Source organism: Mus caroli, unplaced genomic scaffold (genome assembly GCF_978045245.1).
Source record: "Mus caroli unplaced genomic scaffold, Mus_caroli_1 scaffold_11, whole genome shotgun sequence".
In the NCBI taxonomy this organism is placed as follows: Eukaryota; Metazoa; Chordata; class Mammalia; order Rodentia; family Muridae; genus Mus; species Mus caroli.
In genome coordinates this window covers 38,882,274-38,900,348 of record NW_028227266.1, presented here as the reverse complement: position 1 = coordinate 38,900,348, position 18,075 = coordinate 38,882,274, and the positions used below count along the sequence as shown (strand labels likewise).

Below are 18,075 nucleotides of genomic sequence, written 5' to 3'. Positions count from 1 at the left end.
GGTGTGTACTCCAAGTGAGCTTCACTTCTTCCTGTTTATTTTTGAGACAGAGCCTCATAGCCCAGGCTAGCTTGAAGCTTGCTACATCACTGAGGACAACAGGAAGCTCCTGATCTTTGCATTCCTGATCCTCCTGCCTCAACCTCCCCAGTAGTGTGATTATAGGCATGTACCACCATGCCTGGCCAACTCTCTGGGTGGAGAGGGGAAGGAACGGAGAGAGTAGGGATCACGATAAGTGGCTTACAGACAGGAAAAGCCACTTCCCTCACATGATATCAGCACGAGGTCTTACTAGAGTTTTCAAGGGACTGAGAGATAACTCTCTCCTGCCACAGTTCCTCATCCACGCCCTAGCTGTGGGAAAGCTTGCTTAGAGGCTAAGGCAGTCCTCCACGGTACGACAGATGAAGCCTACATCCCTTACCTCCACCCCCTACAGTGGTGCAGTTGACTTACCCACACGCTCGGACTTCACGAAGCAGGATGCTAGCCTTTTAAAACAATTTTCAAAAATATATTTTGCTGTGTTTTTTTTTTCTTCTGGAGAATTCTCACTTCGTGTGTGTCTCAGGTAAATAACATGTTCCTAACACCTTGTCTCTAGCAACTCACTCTGAAAATTAAATCGATTATCACTTCCTCTGAATCATCCCAGGATCTTGCAGGAAAGCAGTTAGGGTTTAGAGACACTCATGCTTCCTCCCAACCCTCCAAAGAGGGTAGGTGGATGATGTCACCGCTCCACAGCCTCATTCTTTCTTCTGCCAAAGCATCATGGGAATGGTGATGAAGACAGCAGCTGTCTGAGGAGCAGCTGAAAGAGTGCTAGAGGCTGTGTTCTTACTTCTTTGTTTGTCTACCCCCCCCCCAATCTCCCCACTCCTCCTTCTCTTCTCCCTGGTCCTCCTTTGAATCTCAGATACCTTATTCTCTAGAAACAGGGCCTCTAGTTGAACGGGAACCTCACTTTGGGGGACGGGGGAATAGGCTGACTGACTAAGTGAGCTATTGGGTTCCAACTACCTCAAGTTTCCTGTGTTGCGCTAACAAACACCCACATGATGGTTCACTACTGTCTATAACTACAACTCCAGGAGACTCAACACAATATAACTCCAGGGTGCCATGCCTAGAATTAAAACTCCCGTCCTCATGCTTCCAAAGCAAGCACTCCTTCGCATTGATTCATCTCCCTAGCCTGCCTTTTTGGCAGGTGCAGGTGCAGGGGGCAGAGTCTCCCAGTCTAACCTGGAACTCAGTCAAGCTGAGCATGACCTTGAACTACTGATCTTCCCACCTTCGCTTTCTTTCTCAGTACTGAGTTCGTAGATGTGACCTTACCACATCTGAAATATTTCTCCCCGCCCAGTTTTTTGTGGGGCTGGAGATGGAAGCCTTCACTTCCTGCACGCTAGGCAAGCGCTCTACCAACTCTGCTCCTCCCTCCAGATTATATTTACATTTTGTTTTATTTTAAGTTTATAGATGTAGGTCTGTGCACTACTCCCATGCCTGGTGCACACAGAGGTCAGAGAAGGGTGTTGAGTGCCCTGGAACTTCAGTGAGAGAGCCTTGTGAACCATCATGTAGGTAGGTGCTGGGAGCCAAATGTGGGTCCTCAGCAAAAACAGTATCTTAGAGTTTTACTGCTGTGAACAGACACCATGACCAAGGCAACTCTTATAAAGACAGCACTTAATTGGGGCTGGCTTACAGGTTCAGAGGTTCAGTCCATCATCATCAAGGCAGGAACATGGCAGCAACCAGGCAGGTGTGGTAAAGGCACAACTGAGAGTTCTACATCTTCATCTGAAGGCTGCTAGCTGGGATGAGGGTCTTATAACTCACACCCACAGTGACACACCTACTCCAACAGGGCCACACCTTCTAATAGTGGCACTCCCTAGTCCAAGCATATATAAGCCATCCACAAACAGCTAGTGTTCTTAGCCTCTGAGAGCCATCTCTCTCCCCAGCTCCCGGAACTTACATAATTGACAGATTTTGGTATCTGGTGTGACTGTTGATTTACGTAAGCATTATAGAATGTTGACTGAGCCAGTTCCTATATCCACTGCCTATCGTCTTTGTTGGCTTGCCGTAAGACCTTGACCACCTACTACCCTCATCTTCTTGCTTGCCCTTGAGGGCTGTGAATTGAGCACAAGGCCTTTCACATGCTAAGAAAGGACTCCAACCCTGCACCCTGTTCCCAGATCTAAAATCCACCCTTTTAGCAATTTTCAAGAATACATTGTGTGGCTTCTAGCTGTTGTTACCATACTGTAATATTTACTCTGAAACTGTGTTTCCTTTAACCAACAACTGGACCCTAGCCCTGGGTTTTGTTTTCTGCTTAACAAATCGGGTAGCATCCTGGCAAGGTTCCCAGGATCACAACAGAGCAAGAGAAGGGGAAGAGATGTCATGATGCATTTCTTAGTTTCATTTGCCCACTGGATGGATGGATGGATGGATAATCAGTGTCTGGATAATTGAGATCCCAAAGCTCTTCCCTTCTTCATGGACAGGAATGCTGGTTAAGTAATTGCATCATCAGCCTCTGCTCTCTGGGGACAGGCTGAGTGCCGAGGGGCTGGAGGCTTCTCTCTCCCCCCACCCCTGGACTATAATGACGCCTGTCTGTTTTCCATCCCCAGTGCGAGGACAGCAAGGTGGATGCTCTGGGGGAAGCCCTGCAGACTACTGTCAGTCGATGGAAATGTAAGTTCTCAGCCCCACTGCCCCTGGAGCTGTACACCTCCTCCAACTTCATCGGGCTCTTCGTGAAGGAAGACAGCGCTGAAGTCCTCAAGAAGTTCGCGGCTGACTTTGCTGCAGAGGCTGCATCCAAAACAGGTAAACACCCACGGCTGTCAGCCCAGTCCTGAATCTCAATATCAGAAGTCAAAAGGACAGGGATGGGAGATGGTTATGGGACCCTCAGCCTACAAAGAGGAGCGAATTTATTTTGGTTCATAATTCCACAGTTTTTAGCCAGCGGTGGTCGGATCCTTAGCCTGTCGACCTGTGGTAAGGCAAAGCATCCCGGCAGGAGTATACAGAACAAACCTGCTCACCTCAAGGGGGCCGGAAAGCAGGAGGAGTGAGCATAAGGGGCTTGGGTCCCAAGGTCCCCTTCAAAGGCACATCCCTAATAACCCAAATTCATCCCTGTAGGCTCCACCTCTTAGAGATCCCACCTCTTCCATGTGGTACCACAGACTGGTAGCCAAGCCTTCAACATTATAACATCCGGGGGTGGGGGGAGGACTTTAAAGATCAGATGGTACCCTCTGCAGAGGAGAGGGCTGGAGACAGGAGGTAGAGGATCGTGCAGAAAGGGACCCTTCTGGCAAAGTACACCCCGCATCCCTTGTGAAAATGTTATACCTCTTTGTGTCCTGCTGACCTGCTGAAGAGCTAGCTGCCCATGCCTTGTTCCCCGACTCCCAGGGACTTAACTGTTCACACTGAACTGTAGAGGCAGCCCTTTGTAGTCTCCATCTCCTCCGGTGCAGATCTAAGAGAGCACCCTTCATCCTCTGAGCTCCCCACTCATGCATGCTTTTATCTGGATCTGACCATTCATTGCTTGCGTAGCAGTGGATGTGGTGGAGTGAAGCCACTGTATAGTGAATCATGACAATATTCACCAAGTTGAAGAGTGTTGGGTGGGTAGGTTATTTTGTTGTACAGTTGATGTTGAAATAAGGTCTCATGTAGCCCAGGCTGGTCTCAAAGCTATTTTGTAGCAAAGTCTGGGCCATGAACTTTTAATCTTCCTGTGACCAGCTCCTGGATTCCAGCTGTGTACCACCACATCTGGCTTCCCATGTTTCTGTGGATAGAATCCAGGGTTTCGTGTTTGCTCGCCCAGTGCAGGGGAGCTAAATCCCTAACCCCTGAATCCAAGTGCTGAATGAAAAACTGGGGGATACTCACAGCTCTCCAGCCATATACTTAGGGCTGGCCAAAGACTGGAAGACCTGATCCAAGCCATACAATCTACTCCATTGTTTCCTTTGTCAGTGGTTATCTTACAGGGTGTCAGTCTTGGCTGATATTTGTATTGCGTGTGGTATTCCTTCAGAGAAGCCCCCACAAGGAGCTTAGCCCAAAGCACTGCAGCATCAGCCCTCAAAAGAACTCTAGGTCCTGAAGAGACTCCCTGTGGTTTGGGGAGGAGGTCTTCTTAGATTGAATTTCCCCCCTTTCTGCCAGGGACCAGCCATGGGTTTACTAAATTAACCGAGAAAGGAAACATTTCAGAGAGATAGAATAACAAAGGGAAAATCGCCTCTCTTCACATTGCCCTTGAAGAATTTTTTTAAGTCCCACTAAATAGTATCAGTCCACTAAATCACTACAAAAAACAAATAAAGCCCCATATCCTTTACAAATCAGGAAAGCAGCACTGTGGCAGATTCTTTTTTATGTAGATCATAAAATTTGGAATAAATTCTTTAATAAATAAAAAACTGGTTCTTACCCTGAAGCAACTGTCAGCTGCATTTCCAGGGGATAATTTGCATTTTCATAAACAAGAAATTGCTACCATTATCATCAAGTCCATTGACATACAAAGTAACTGAAAGACAATGGAAGACAAGCAACCAAAAAGGTACATCAGATAAGCTACCTAGTCCACTTTGGCTCTTTGTGTGTTTTGATTTGTTTGTTTGTTTGTTTTCTTCTGTTTGTTTGCTTTTTTACCTTTCAGTTTTCTGGGGGGGGGGGGGGGGTTCCTGGCAACCAATCTAAAAATAAAGACAGTGTGGACAGACTGAGAGACAGTCAAGGAACTGGTTTCCCCTGTGGGAATGGGAGACTGCCAGTCCCTCTCCAAGAATCTCCTGTCACTAAGAACTTGGTGGTTTCAGGGCTCTGTCCCTGTGGTGCCCCCTGGTGGTTATCTGTAGAACTGCACAACCCTGACTTGTATCTGGTCTAGCTTTGGGGAAAGTAGGTCATTATGTCTTTGCCCTAGAACTCAAGCCTGTGTCGTCTAGAATTACTGGTTCACCCAGATTCCTTCTGCGAGTATATTTAGTGTTGTTCTTCTTTCTGGGTGGCTCGAGAAGGCCCACCCATGTGCATTCATTTCATCAGCAAGTACTGAGGACCCAGAGTATAGTGGAAACAGCCACAAGCACCCGTCTCATGGACTCACCCTACAAAAACACCCTGCAGTGTAATTGGAAAGGGACTAAATCCCGGAATACCAGTTTTCTGCTCTATCTGACCTGCTATTCTCTGAGACTTGACTGACTCCCTTAATTTCTTCTTGGTTCTCTCCTGGGAAGCAGGCAGGTCTTTCTCATGAAGCGTACAAAGGGGGATTAGAGCTCACCCCTCATGTTGGTAGGTTTGCTCCGCTTTATTTTTAGTGTTTTAGAATAATGGTATGCACCCTTAAATGAGTGGACCACAGCCTGGAGCAGTGTCACCCTGGGGGGGGGACATTTGCTAATATGAGGCATGATTTGGGGGTTATGACTTGGGGTGCTGCTGCCATCCGCGGGGAGGGGGGTGTTACTGAATACTCTGTGATATCCAGGACAGCTCCCTACAAGTAACTATTCACGTACGTGTTGTTAGGAAAGCCTACTTCATACTGTGAGATGTTCCCCAGGCCCTTCTTTTTCACCACACTCCCAGAATCCAGGAAATCCTATCCCAGAAGAAGACAACCGCTCCAGCAGTCCCTCAGTCATAAAACCCACATTGTATTTCTGCATCAATCACATTGGCCTTCTAGATCTCCTTTGCTTCATCTGAATGGAGGGGCTGGTGATGAGTCCTTGGATTTGTCAGGAGGAGTGAGCCAAAAAGATTAACCCGGAACCCATCCTCAGCTCCTGCTGAAAAGCCATCTGTCGTGGGGCTTTCTATCTCTGGAACAGTGGGTTGATTGGGGCCTGAGATCCACCCCTTTAATTCCACTGCTACCTCTCCGAGGGACTGGCTTTATTGTTATTTGGGGAACAGGACACCTTTCTGGGCCCTTTCTTTCTTCTCCTCCATGGTTGTGATTTCCTCTTTCTATCTCCCTCCTTTCAGAAGTGCACGTGGAGCCTCATAAGAAGCAGCTGCATGTGACGCTGGCCTACCACTTCCAAGCCAGCCACCTACCCACCCTAGAGAAGCTTGCTCAGAACATTGACGTCAAGCTAGGATGCGACTGGGTGGCCACCATATTCTCTCGGGATATCCGGTTTGCTAACCATGAGGTAATGTTTCCCTGTAGCCCTGCATGCCCCCAGGCAAAATCCACGGATATCATATTTAAAGCATGCAAGGTACCACTGGGCGTGCAGAATTTTTAAAAATTTGCACTTAAGAAGTTTTAAGGGCCAATGAGGTAACTCAGTGGGTGATGGCACTTGCTGTCAAGCCTGATGACCTGAGTTCAATTCCTGGAACCCACGGGTTAGAAGGAGAGAACGGAATCTTGTGGGTTGCCTTGTGACCTCACTGTGCATACACACACACACACACACACACACACACACACACTGAATACACTTATAAGAAAGGAGCTTCGAGTCCAGCAATGGAGAGAGGACAGGCAAATGTAAGAAGAGATCTCGCCTGGTCCCTTTGAGAAGCTGTGGACTCTACAATGGAAGATGTGAGTGAATGTAACTGAATCCTACTATAGACAAATGGGTCAAAGTTCTAGCATCCCTCTTTGGATGTAGTCAGCATGGCTTCTCAGTCAATCACGTGGCTCTCAGAAGGACTAATCTTTTAGTCCTTGCTAAACTTTTTTTTATCTTAAAGAAGACTCAGAGGTTGACTGTCTGCTGTGAAGCAGGCGTACAATTGAGGCCACAGGAAACAGACTCAGTCTTTTGATCAGCAAAGGCAGGTGATCTGTCTAAGGAAAGACCGCATACAATAATCCTGCAGTGTCTGCTGGTTCCCTTTCACTCACGATTTCAGCTATCAGAAGCTACCGTTTCCCAAGTAGTGCTAGGGAGATGGCCCATGGAGGGGTAGGAGCGCTTGCTGTGCAAACATGAAGATGTGAATTCAAGTCTCCAATGCTCACAGAAGCCCACATTCCTGTCACCTCAGAGTTGAGAGGCCGACTGAAGAATTCTAGGAGCTAGCATAGGTTTATGATGAGCTCCGGGATCTGAGAGAGACCCTGTCTCAAGAGAATAAAGTGGTGACCAATAGAAGAAGACACCCAACCTCTTTCTCTGGACTCCATATGTGTGTACACAGGCTCACAAACACATGGGGGGCTATGCACTTAATGCATCCATGAATGCATGTGCTACATACACAGTGCACACATACACAAACTCATGGCTCTTCAATAACTTTATTACAATGTATTATTAGAACTTTTCTATTACTGGTTTTGTTCTCAGTCTATAAATTAAATTTGACCATAGCTACTAATAGAAAATAATATAATAAACATGGAGAGTGTGTTTGGCACTATCTACAATTTCAGGCCTACCCTCTGGGTTTTGGAATGAACCCCAGGGTTAGTGGATAGCTACTGTGGTCAGATGAACAACTGGCTTCTAGCTTAATTACATTTATTAAGCAATAGTTACATGTTTCTCAATTTTTCAACTACGCCAAAAGGTTTTTTTGTTGCTATTGCTGTTAGCCTACAGGTCGTTTAGACAATTCTTTTGTACTTTCTTAATAAGTTTAAAAAAAAAAAAACAGAAACAGACAGAAAGTCTTGCTGTGCCCAGGCAACCTTGTGGTTTGGGAAGTGTTAAGAGTCAGTCTAAGAACCAAAGCTTCGAGGTATGGCGCTTCGGGAGTGGTGAGGCCAGGCCTTGCCTGACTTTCCTGCTGTGAACATTCTTCAGTCATTGGTGCTGATGAGACAGAATAAGCAGACTACATCTAATCGTAAGAATGTTGGCATCTCCTGGAATTACCAAGATTGCTCCTTAAGGATGCTAGGCAGAAATGTGATGGTCAGACTCTTTTCCAAGGACACGGGCAGAATGAAAGGTCAGGGTCGACTGTGCACTGGCCTCGGAGAAGTTACCTTTGTAAGAGGAGAAGGAGCCATGGAATTTTACAGGGTTTGTCTTCTAATGAGCACTGCCCTCCGGTTAACTCCAAGGGTAACTGCTTTTCTGCATGACCCATATTCTGCTCAGTGTGTGTAGAAGGAAAGAGGCTGCAAATGCCCACATGAATTATTCTAAAAATAACTTGGCCCCCTTTATCTCTTATTTTCCAAAGCTCAGTTATTATAGTCTCTTTTGATAAGGCACCCACTGCCCCGCTAGGTTCCCTGTCTCGTGTTTTAGTCTCCTACCTTCCTCCTCCTTCATTCTGTTCCCAGAAGGAAGACAGAATAGAAACAGACAATTTCTGTAAATTACAGACTCGGAATGTAGCTCGATTTGTAGAGTGCTTGCCTGGAATCCATGAATCTCTGGGTTCGAGTCCCATCCCCACATAAAAGTGGATATAGTGGTACACACCTGTAATCCCAGAGGCAGGGCGATTACAAATTCAAGGTTATCCTCAGGTACATAGTGAGTTCAAGGCCAGCCTGGGCTATATGAGTCCTTGACTAAAACAAAGCAAACAACAACAACAACAACAAGCCCAACCAACCAACTGAAAAGCAAGCAAACAGACACACAGGCTGGGGAGATGGCTCAGGGCAAGCCTGGGGGCCAGAATTCAATGTTCCAGCACTCATATCAGGAAATCAAAAGTTCTGTGCATATACCTATAATCTTAGTGTTAGGGAGGCAGAGATAGGAGGATCCCTGAACTTCCAGGTTCAGTGAGAGTCCTTGTCTCAAAAAATAAGGCAGAAGGGGACTAGAGAGATAGCTCAGCAATGATGAGTATTCAATGACCCAGCGCCTATGCCAGGGGCTCACGACTGCCTCTAAAGGGGACACCGTGCCCCCCTCTGGCTTCCAAAAGCACTCAACATTAACCCCCTGACCTACACATGCACCAACATAAGGGTGTACCCATAAGGTGTATATATTGTTTTCAGTTCTTAGTTCTCTCTGTGGTGGAGATGTTTCCTAGACTGTTGCAAGGATATGGGAGATGTGTGGAAAGCTGTTGCCATAACAGCTACCTGGGGCAGATGCAACAAAATCGCATCCCTGCCGCTGCAGTCAGCTACCTTTGTGTTTGGTCTCTGGTGTAATGAGGGAGAGAGAACTAAGCTCGATACGAGACTGGTTTGAGTATTATTTTTATTTTATGTGTATGAGTGTTTTGCCTGCATGTATGTCTGTGTGCCACATGTTCACAGTGCCCACAGAGGGCCAAAGAGGGTGTCAGATTCCCCCAGAATTGGAGTTCCAGGAGACCGTGAGTGCTGGGAGCTGAAGCCAGGTCCTCTGGAAGAGCAGCCGGTGCTCTTAGCGGCTGTTCTCTCTCTCTCTCTCTCTCTCTCTCTCTCTCTGTCTCTCTGTCTGTCTCTCTCTCTGTCTCTCTCTCTGTCTCTCTCTCTGTCTCTCTCTCTCTCTGTCTGTCTCTCTCTCTCTCTCTCCCTCTCTCAGGAATTCTTAGAAACAGATTATAAACATAATACAAAAGTTAGCATGATGTAGGGCAAGTGAGGCCTGGGTTTAGTGCCTCTCAGACTTGGTCAAGATTTTTGTATCTACTTTTGTGGGTGGAAAGAAACAGAGAACACTTGGGCCTGAATTATTGTTTGTGTGTTTGTTGGTGCTGGCGACTGTACCCAGAATCACATGAGCATGCATTCCACTGCTAACCTACACCCCCAGCCTCCGGTTATAATGTTAGATTTGCTGAGCTCCTCTCATTATTAGGTTATATAGTCAATCAAAGTTATTTACTGTCCCTCTACCATATCCCTAGGATATTTTGTCTCCAATCTTCCTTGAGCCTTGATGCTCTCAAGGATGTCTGGGATGGGATACTCAGCTTGTTTTGGTTTGTTTTGTTTTGTTTTTAGTTTTTCGAGACAGAGTTGCTCTGTATAGCCTTAGCTGTCCTGGAACTTGCTCTGTAGATCAGGCTGTCTTCAAATTCAGAACTCAGACATCTGCTTTCCTCTGCTGGGAATTAAAAGTTTGTGCCATCACCACCGGGCATGATACTCAACTTGAGTGCTGGGCTAGGAAGACTTCTGAGTTGCTCTAAGTTCTTCAAAGGGAAGACTGTACTACCAGGCCAGAGGTACTCTGAGCCAAAAATGTGCTATGCTCAAGGAGCTGAGCAGTTTTGACTATGCCCTGTTCCAGGAAAAGCAATGCTGCCTTTCCCTGCCCACCTAGAAATGAGCTTAAAAGAGAGCTCTAGTGAGTAATTTTTGTCTTTTAAAATAGTTTTTTTTTAAAAAAACAATTCATCCGGGCTCTTGCTTGGCTTACATGAAGATTGGAGAGGGACAGGGAGGAGAGGTACAGGGAGAGAGAAAGGTGATTAGAGGACAGACAGACAAGCAACTGAAAGATAATTGGAGAATTAAAGGCAGAAACAAGAACCCTAACTAGAAAACCAGGGAGACAAAAACCTGCATTATCAACTTTGGCCTCTGAGAGAAACTAGGTTTTCCTGGCTTTTTCCTTTGGAGACTTCCAGAAAATGGTTTGTTTGGTTTGGTTTGGTATTTATTTTGAAATAAGAACTTGCTTGCCCAGACTCACTATATAGACCAGGCTGGCCTCAAGGTGATCCTCCATCTCAGCCTCCACAGGGCTGAGATTTCAGCTGTATCCCACACACAGCAGAACTCTGTCTTTATAGCAGGTTTTGGTGACTCATAGTAACATCAGCAAGCTGGCTAGTTCAGATGTCCCAGCACTGGCCTTAGGCCCCAGGATCAGGAATCCCGGGCCACAGGAAGTACCTAGAGCCCTGCAAGGCTCTGTCCTCCTGTACTTCCTTAAAGTGCAACTCAGAAGTCTTCCTAGCCCAGCACTTAAAGTTGAGTATCATGCCCAGTGATGGTGGCACAAACTTTTGTTCTCCTTAACCTTTATAGTCCCGGCACTAATGGAAACCAAAGCTAAAGACTCTGAAGATGGGAGTCAGAGTATGTAGCCTGTCACTTCCAGATCTAGAGCCTCTGGGAAAGCTGTGAAAGCCACCTTTCTGGCTGTCTGGAAACACATAAGGTTATAATTATAGGTTATAATTTCCTTCCTATGAGGTCCCTCACTGGTTATAAAAATTATATATAAAATAAATGACTAAGATTTTTTTTTTAAAAAATCTAGGATTATGATGCTTATATACACCAAGAAAAGAAGCACCACCCCCCCCACCCCCCCACGTAGGACACATGGGCCACATGACCTGGCCTCATGGCTGCCCTGGGGGCTTTTCCTGAGCTCAGAGAATAGACATGTGGTCTCCATCTGCTCTCTAGCAGAAGTGGTTTCTTTCTGTTTACACACGTTGGTATCTAGGAGAGACTGCTTTCATTCGTTCAGGGTCTTTGTTACAATTGTAGGCTTAAAGACAGCCTTGACAGCATGGGCTGTGCTTTGTGCGGTATCCAGAGTCACAGGGAAAGGGCCATCCTTCCCAAGCAGCTCAGAGCACTGGCTGCTCCTGCAGAAGACCTGGGCTTGATTCCCAGTGCTCACACGACACTCACAATGTTCTGTAACACAATTCCAAGGAATCTGATGCCCTCTTCTGTCCTCTGAGAGCTCCTGTATACAGAGACATCTCACACACACACACATACACACACACACACACACACACACACACACACAGAGACATCCTTTATTCTCATCCCAGTAGAAGTGACTCCCACTGGCCTGTCTGGGAGCCTATGTAGAAGACAAGTCTCCTCGTACAATCTCCATCTGCCTACTGCTTGCTTGCCACAGCAGATGGTGCAGGGGAAATGATTATCTGTATGTCCAGCAATTGCCCAGAAGAACCTTCCAGCTTTCTGTGAGTTCCAGAAGCACTTGCTTCTGAGTCTTGTCAGGAAGTGAAAAGCATGGCTGGTATTCTGGAAGGTTCTGGAACCCCAGGTACCTCTCCATCCATGAGACATTGGTGAGAGAAGTGCTTTCTGATCAGAAGCCTGTGACCCCAGGGACTCCTATATGCGGCGTACTTTGCCATCGTGTATGTCGAGTACAGTCTAGGACCTCAGGTGCTCAAAAGAATAGTAGACGAGTCTGATCTCATGGGTCTTCTCCTTGTTTGCAGACGTTACAGGTGATCTATCCCTATTCACCTCAGAATGATGACGAGCTGGAGTTGGTCCCAGGGGACTTCATCTTTATGTCTCCCATGGAACAGACCAGCACCAGTGAGGGCTGGATTTATGGCACCTCGCTGACCACTGGCTGCTCTGGGCTGCTTCCTGAGAACTACATCACCAAGGCTGATGAGTGTAGCACCTGGATCTTCCATGGGTAGGTACACCAACTCTCCTGCCCCATGCAGGGTCACTGCCTATCCAGGTTCCTGATGGGTAGCCAACCTGAGGCTGCTGTCCATCTCTGGCTGGAGAGCAGCAATATCCCATGCTGAGCGTGCACTGCTACGTGGCTTCTGTTTATCTCATCCTGGGCCATTACTCTGGGGGCGGGCCGACTTCTCAGAGCGACTAGGCAGACTCCTTCTATGTCAGCCAGACCAGTGACAGAAAGATTCAAAAGTCAGGAGCCCTCGTTTGTTAGGTGACCCTGAACAAGGGTGACAGGCAGCTTGTCTGACCTGAATAGGAGCATGAAACCTCACATTCTTCATTAAGGTGACACCCACCTGCCCCTCACTCCTCTGCTCTCCTTAGCCCAGACTGGGGTCCAGTTTCCAGAATGAACCATGTTGTGTGACCAGCTTTGCCCCAGATAGAAATAAACAGGGACACAAAGCGCCTTCCTCCTTCCCACTCCAAGGAGCTCAAATCCAGCCCCAGGTTCCACATGCTGGTTTGGTTTTCCCTCTCCCTTGTATCTTCCATGTTATGGTAATGTGGCTGAGAGGCAGAAACCCTGAATACCCACTGCATCATTACCTACCACGTTAGTGCCTGTCTTAAGGGATCAGATTGGGGGATTCCTGCAAATATTTCTCTTGGAGGGAAAAGAACAAGAGTGCCCTGTGAGCCCTAGACAAACCATATGCTCAGGATAGGGAAGGACACTCCTTCCTGCCTCTGTCTGTGTAATGCCCCTCCCCAGCCCACAGGCATCCAGATACTTCATGCCCCCAAGTGTCTGGTTTGTTTTTTTTTTTAGAAATTTTTCTGAAGCTGCGACTCTAGAAGTTGAGTTTCTGCAGCCACCATCTTATCCCACAAAGATAAATAAGGGCTGAAAGAAAGAGACTGAGTTGGTGAAGTATAGCTGCCCACCCTTGTAATTCCAGCACTGAGAATCCAGAGATGGGGTATGGAGGGTTCAGCCAGTCTAACCTACTTAGTGAGTCTGAAGATAGTGCCTTAAAAGAAGAAGAAAGGTGAATGGCTAGCAACATGGGAAAGGCATTTGCCATAGAGCCTGGTGTCCCAAGTCCTAACTGCAGGGCACACATGGTGGAAGGAAAAACCCAATCCACTATACACATACACTGCAGCATGCACACAAACTCAAAGACAGACAGACAGACATAAATGTCCTAAAAATGTGCTAATGGGGGGCTGGAGAGATGGCTCAGCAGCTAAGAGCCATCATAAGGAATAGCATGTTCAGATCCTAGCACCTACACAGTGCTAACAAGCAGCTGTAACTCTAGCTCCAGAAGATCTAGCTCCCTCCTCTGGTCCCTGAGATGCCCCACATATATACACAGATGTATACACATACATAAATAAAAATAAATTCCTTTTTATAAAAAGATAGTCAGTGACTAAGGAACTCAGAGTTGTCTTCTGTCCAACTCCTACCAACACACACACACACACACACACATACACACACACACACACACACACACACGCATGCACACACACACATACACAGACACACACGCACACACACACACAGACACACACGCACACACACATACACACATACACACACACACATACACACATACACACACACACATACACACATACACACACACACACACGCACACACACACATACACAGACACACACGCACACACACACAGACCACACACACACACACACACGCACATACACACAGACACACACACACACACACGCACACACACACATACACACACACACACACACAGACACACAGACCACACACACACACACACACAAATAGTCATGTGTCATATAAGGCATTTGGCTCAGAGTTAGCCCTTATACATGATAACGGTCCCTTAAGTTGTGTCACAGCACCCTAGCATCTTAGTTTAAGTTCACTCTGATGCCATTCAGACAAGTCACCCAGTGATTTGCTCCTCAGAACATCACCCCAAAGAGCGGCTCATACATACACTGAGAACTGAAGATAATTTGCTTGATGAAGCACAGCTCACAGGTCTCGTTTTAGCAGTGGAGTCAGATGTGGGGTACAGAGTACACACATGGAGTCCCACTGACCCCTGTGAGACCATCCGTCTAGACCTCCTCCCTGAACTAGGATTCAGGCTCTACCAGGGGGAACAACTGACTAACCTCCCCAGGGTACCATGGAAGGCCTATGTGTCATCTCCCCCCAGGGTACCATGGTAGGCCTATGTGTCATCTCCCCCAGGGCACTATGAGAGGTGTGTGTGTCATCTCCTTTTACTTTGAAGATAACTGTTGGTGTTATTTCTTGGAAATTTTGTTTGAAATTAAATTCTCAGGTTCACAGGCAACTCTGCTAAGAATATGCACATACAAGGGCTAGGCATTGAGACTCTGATTAAGAAGTTGAACTTTAGTCCAGTTATATCCACATCCTAACTCTCCCATATACCGGCTGTGTAAAGTTGAGTTACTACTCTGGGCCACCGTAAAAGAGCGAATCACTCCACATACAGTACTAGCTGTGGTAGTGACTACAATAAAGAACAGCCCGACTACATCTATGGTGGCTGGACAGCAGTACTGTCTAAAGAACACCCACTAGTGATTTTGATTTTTTTTTTTGTCTGTGTTTACGGGACCTGGCTACGCTAAATGTCTCTTCCATAAAAATGGCCTGACAGGTGAATTGCGCATTAGTACTTAGCCCCAGAGATAGGAATGAATGACACACAGAGGCATAGCTCAGCCCCACTGTGGTAGAAGCCTTCTCGTGCCTAACCAAAGATGGAAAGTCATGGGGAGACATAGGGACCATATGATCTGACCCTGGCTGGCTTCAAGAAAAGCTCTAGAGAGGGTTCAGGCAGTGTAGAAAGACTTGGGGTGACAGTTGGCTTTTATTCCTCTCCCACCTTTGCCTTCTGAATACCTAGGAAAATGTTTTCTTTCTCACTGCTCTTCCTGGTGGTCATTTGTTCCTAAGGGTCCCTAAGTACCTTGTGGGTGACGCTGACCCTTTGTCCTCTGGAGTTGGATGGCCTGCTGACCCTCACACAGGCCTAGCATGTTCTAGGCAGGAGCCTGCATCTTCCTGCTCCCTGAGAAGGAGTTCTCTGTGTCAGGCCTATTTCTTCTCCACCCTGGTCTGACACTCTCCCCGGGCTGCTCAGGGGGAGCTGGGTCTTTGGATTCTAGTGTTATTGAAGATGGGAAGGAAGCTGCCATTCCACTCACCAAGGGAACTGGAGGGAGAGAAAAGGCCCTATCATTTTCTTTCCAGCTGTGATACAATAAAGAGCTTACAGACATGGGCAAGGGAGATGTCAGCATGATTCCAGACAGCTAGACATTGGTGGCCCAAAGCTTTGATGAGCCAGACAGGAAAACTGACGTTTCTTCAGTTGTGTGCCATTGGGGAGGCTCTCTGCTTAAAATAAAGGGGAACAGCTGGTCTATTAGAGTGGCTCAGCTTTCCTTGGACTACAGTTACTTAAATTTACCCATAACAGGTCTAATTTGGCTGCATGTCATACTAAAAAGACACAGCTCTATTGAGCCACAGGCTCCTGGTTCTACTGCATGGGCTCTGAACAATGGTCTATGAGGAGCAGGCTGCAGCCCAGGGCCTCCTGGTGTGTCTGATATGCACAGAGCTGCAGATCTCTCTTGCAGGGTCTGACACCTATGCCTGAATATACAGTCAGGCTGAGGACACAGCTCAGTTGGTAGAGTGCTTGCCTAGCGTGCCAGAAGCGCCGGGTTTGATCCTCCGCATCCTAGAGACTATGTGTGCTGGCACACACATGTTATCCCATCACTCAGGAAGTGGAAGCAGGGTGCTCAGGAGTCTGAAGCCAGCCTTGGATGTGGAGTTGGAAGCCAGGCTGGACTCTATGAAACAAAAACAAAAACAAAATCATTTGTAGGGAGAACTCAGGGACATGAAGGACTTCTAAGGACAAAATGTGTCCCAAAGTAATAAAGTCACAGGCTTTCTTGAGAAGAAAAAAGCAAACAAAGAGACCCAAGCAACTCCTGGCCTCTGACCTGATGATGTCACTCGAGGGTATTTATCCACAAGGCCTGAAGGCAACATACAGTGATGTTTATTAAAGGACTGTTCACAATGGCTAAGTCATGAAAGCGATGCAAGTGACATACACTTACATTGAACGAATAAAGAAAATGTGGTGAATATATGCAGTGGAATTTTATTTAGAAAAAACAAAAACAAAAAAGTCATAAGTGAATTAAATCAGACTCAGAAAAACAAATACTGCATGTTTTTTCTTGTCAATCATACATGTTATATAGGTACATAAAGTCACATGCGCATACATATGTTCATGTAACATGAATGTAGTAGTGAAACTGCTTAAAGGAGTTTGGGGACTGTTTTAGTTAGGGTTTTACTGCTGTGAACAGACACCATGATCAAGGCAGCTCTTATAAGGACAACATTTAATTGGGGATGGCTTACAGGTTCAGAGGTTCAGTCCATTATCATCAAGGCAGGAACATGGCAGCATCCAGGCAGGCACGGTGCAGGGGGAGCTGGGAGGTCTACAACTTTATCTGAAGGATACTAGGAGAAGACTGACTTCCAGGCAGCTAGGAGGAGGTCTCAAAGCCCACACCCACAGTGACACACCTATTCCAACAAGGCCACACCTTCTAATAGTGCCATTCCCTGGGCCAAACATATTCAAACAACTACCAGGACAAATAGGAGAGACATGTGCAGGCAGAGGGAGTAGAGGGAGAAAATGTACATTGTCAACTGTTTTGAAATAAGGTATCTGTGTGTGTCCCCCAGCCACCACCACCAGACAGGGGTCTGTCTCTGTGTAGCTCTGGCTGTCCTGGAACTCACCATGTAGAGCAGGCTGGCTTCAAACTTAAGAGAGTTCTAGCTACTTCTGCCTCCAGCGTACCTTCTGTGCCACCACACCCAACACCAAAGTACTTGTATAGCAACGACCTTATGAAACTCAGTACTGTGTACACTGGATATTTGTCAAAAAAAAAACAAAAAAACAAAAAAACAAAAAAACCTAGTGGTGAGTAAGCTTTTTAAAACCCCAACCACCAGTTAGCTTACTGATCTTAGAAAAGATGAAAAACTTCAAAAGTAAAATTCTAGTAAGGGTACTGTGTTAAAGGTGGATATCACAGAGTGGATGCTTGCTAACTCGCCCAGATTGTTGGGTCTAGAGATATAAAACCAGATGTGGTAGAGCAAACTGGGCCTTTCCAAGAACAAGAAATTAAAGATTCAAATACTTCCCTTTGAGACTGCCCTGGGACCCAGGAGACATTTGTTAGAGCTGCCCAACAACCATATTTAAATAGCAGATCTCATTATATAAAGCTTTGGGTCGTCTACTGTGTACAGGAATTTCAGGGTGGAATGTTTGGACAGCTTTTCTCTGGGCCCCATCTCCTCCTGGCCCCCGTAGTTACAGTGGCCTAGTCAGAAATAAGATTTCTTGATTCACAGCTCCAAACATCTGGCAAGAGTCAGATCCTCTGAAATCACCCAGTCTCTGGTCATCTTCTTGGAGTTGCTATGGAGGCCAGTACAGTGCTGGCGACTGAAGAGGTCAGGTTTAAGGATGAGGGTCAGGCTCCTGAGAGCCTCAGCGCCACAGGCAAAGCGGTGCTGGGAACACATT

At 46.7% G+C, this 18,075-nt stretch overlaps 1 protein-coding gene across 2 annotated transcripts in view; it reads left to right on the top strand.

The window, feature by feature from the left end:
- The window catches only part of Ubash3b (ubiquitin associated and SH3 domain containing B), a 156,854-nt gene that overhangs the window by 113,597 nt on the left and 25,182 nt on the right, over window positions 1-18,075 (top strand). For both annotated transcript variants that reach the window (XM_021172197.3, XM_029481520.2), the window contains exons 4-6: window positions 2,664-2,862; window positions 6,067-6,236; window positions 12,172-12,380. In XM_021172197.3, the coding sequence (XP_021027856.1) occupies window positions 2,664-2,862; window positions 6,067-6,236; window positions 12,172-12,380 (578 nt within the window). The remainder of the gene's footprint in view (window positions 1-2,663; window positions 2,863-6,066; window positions 6,237-12,171; window positions 12,381-18,075) is intronic.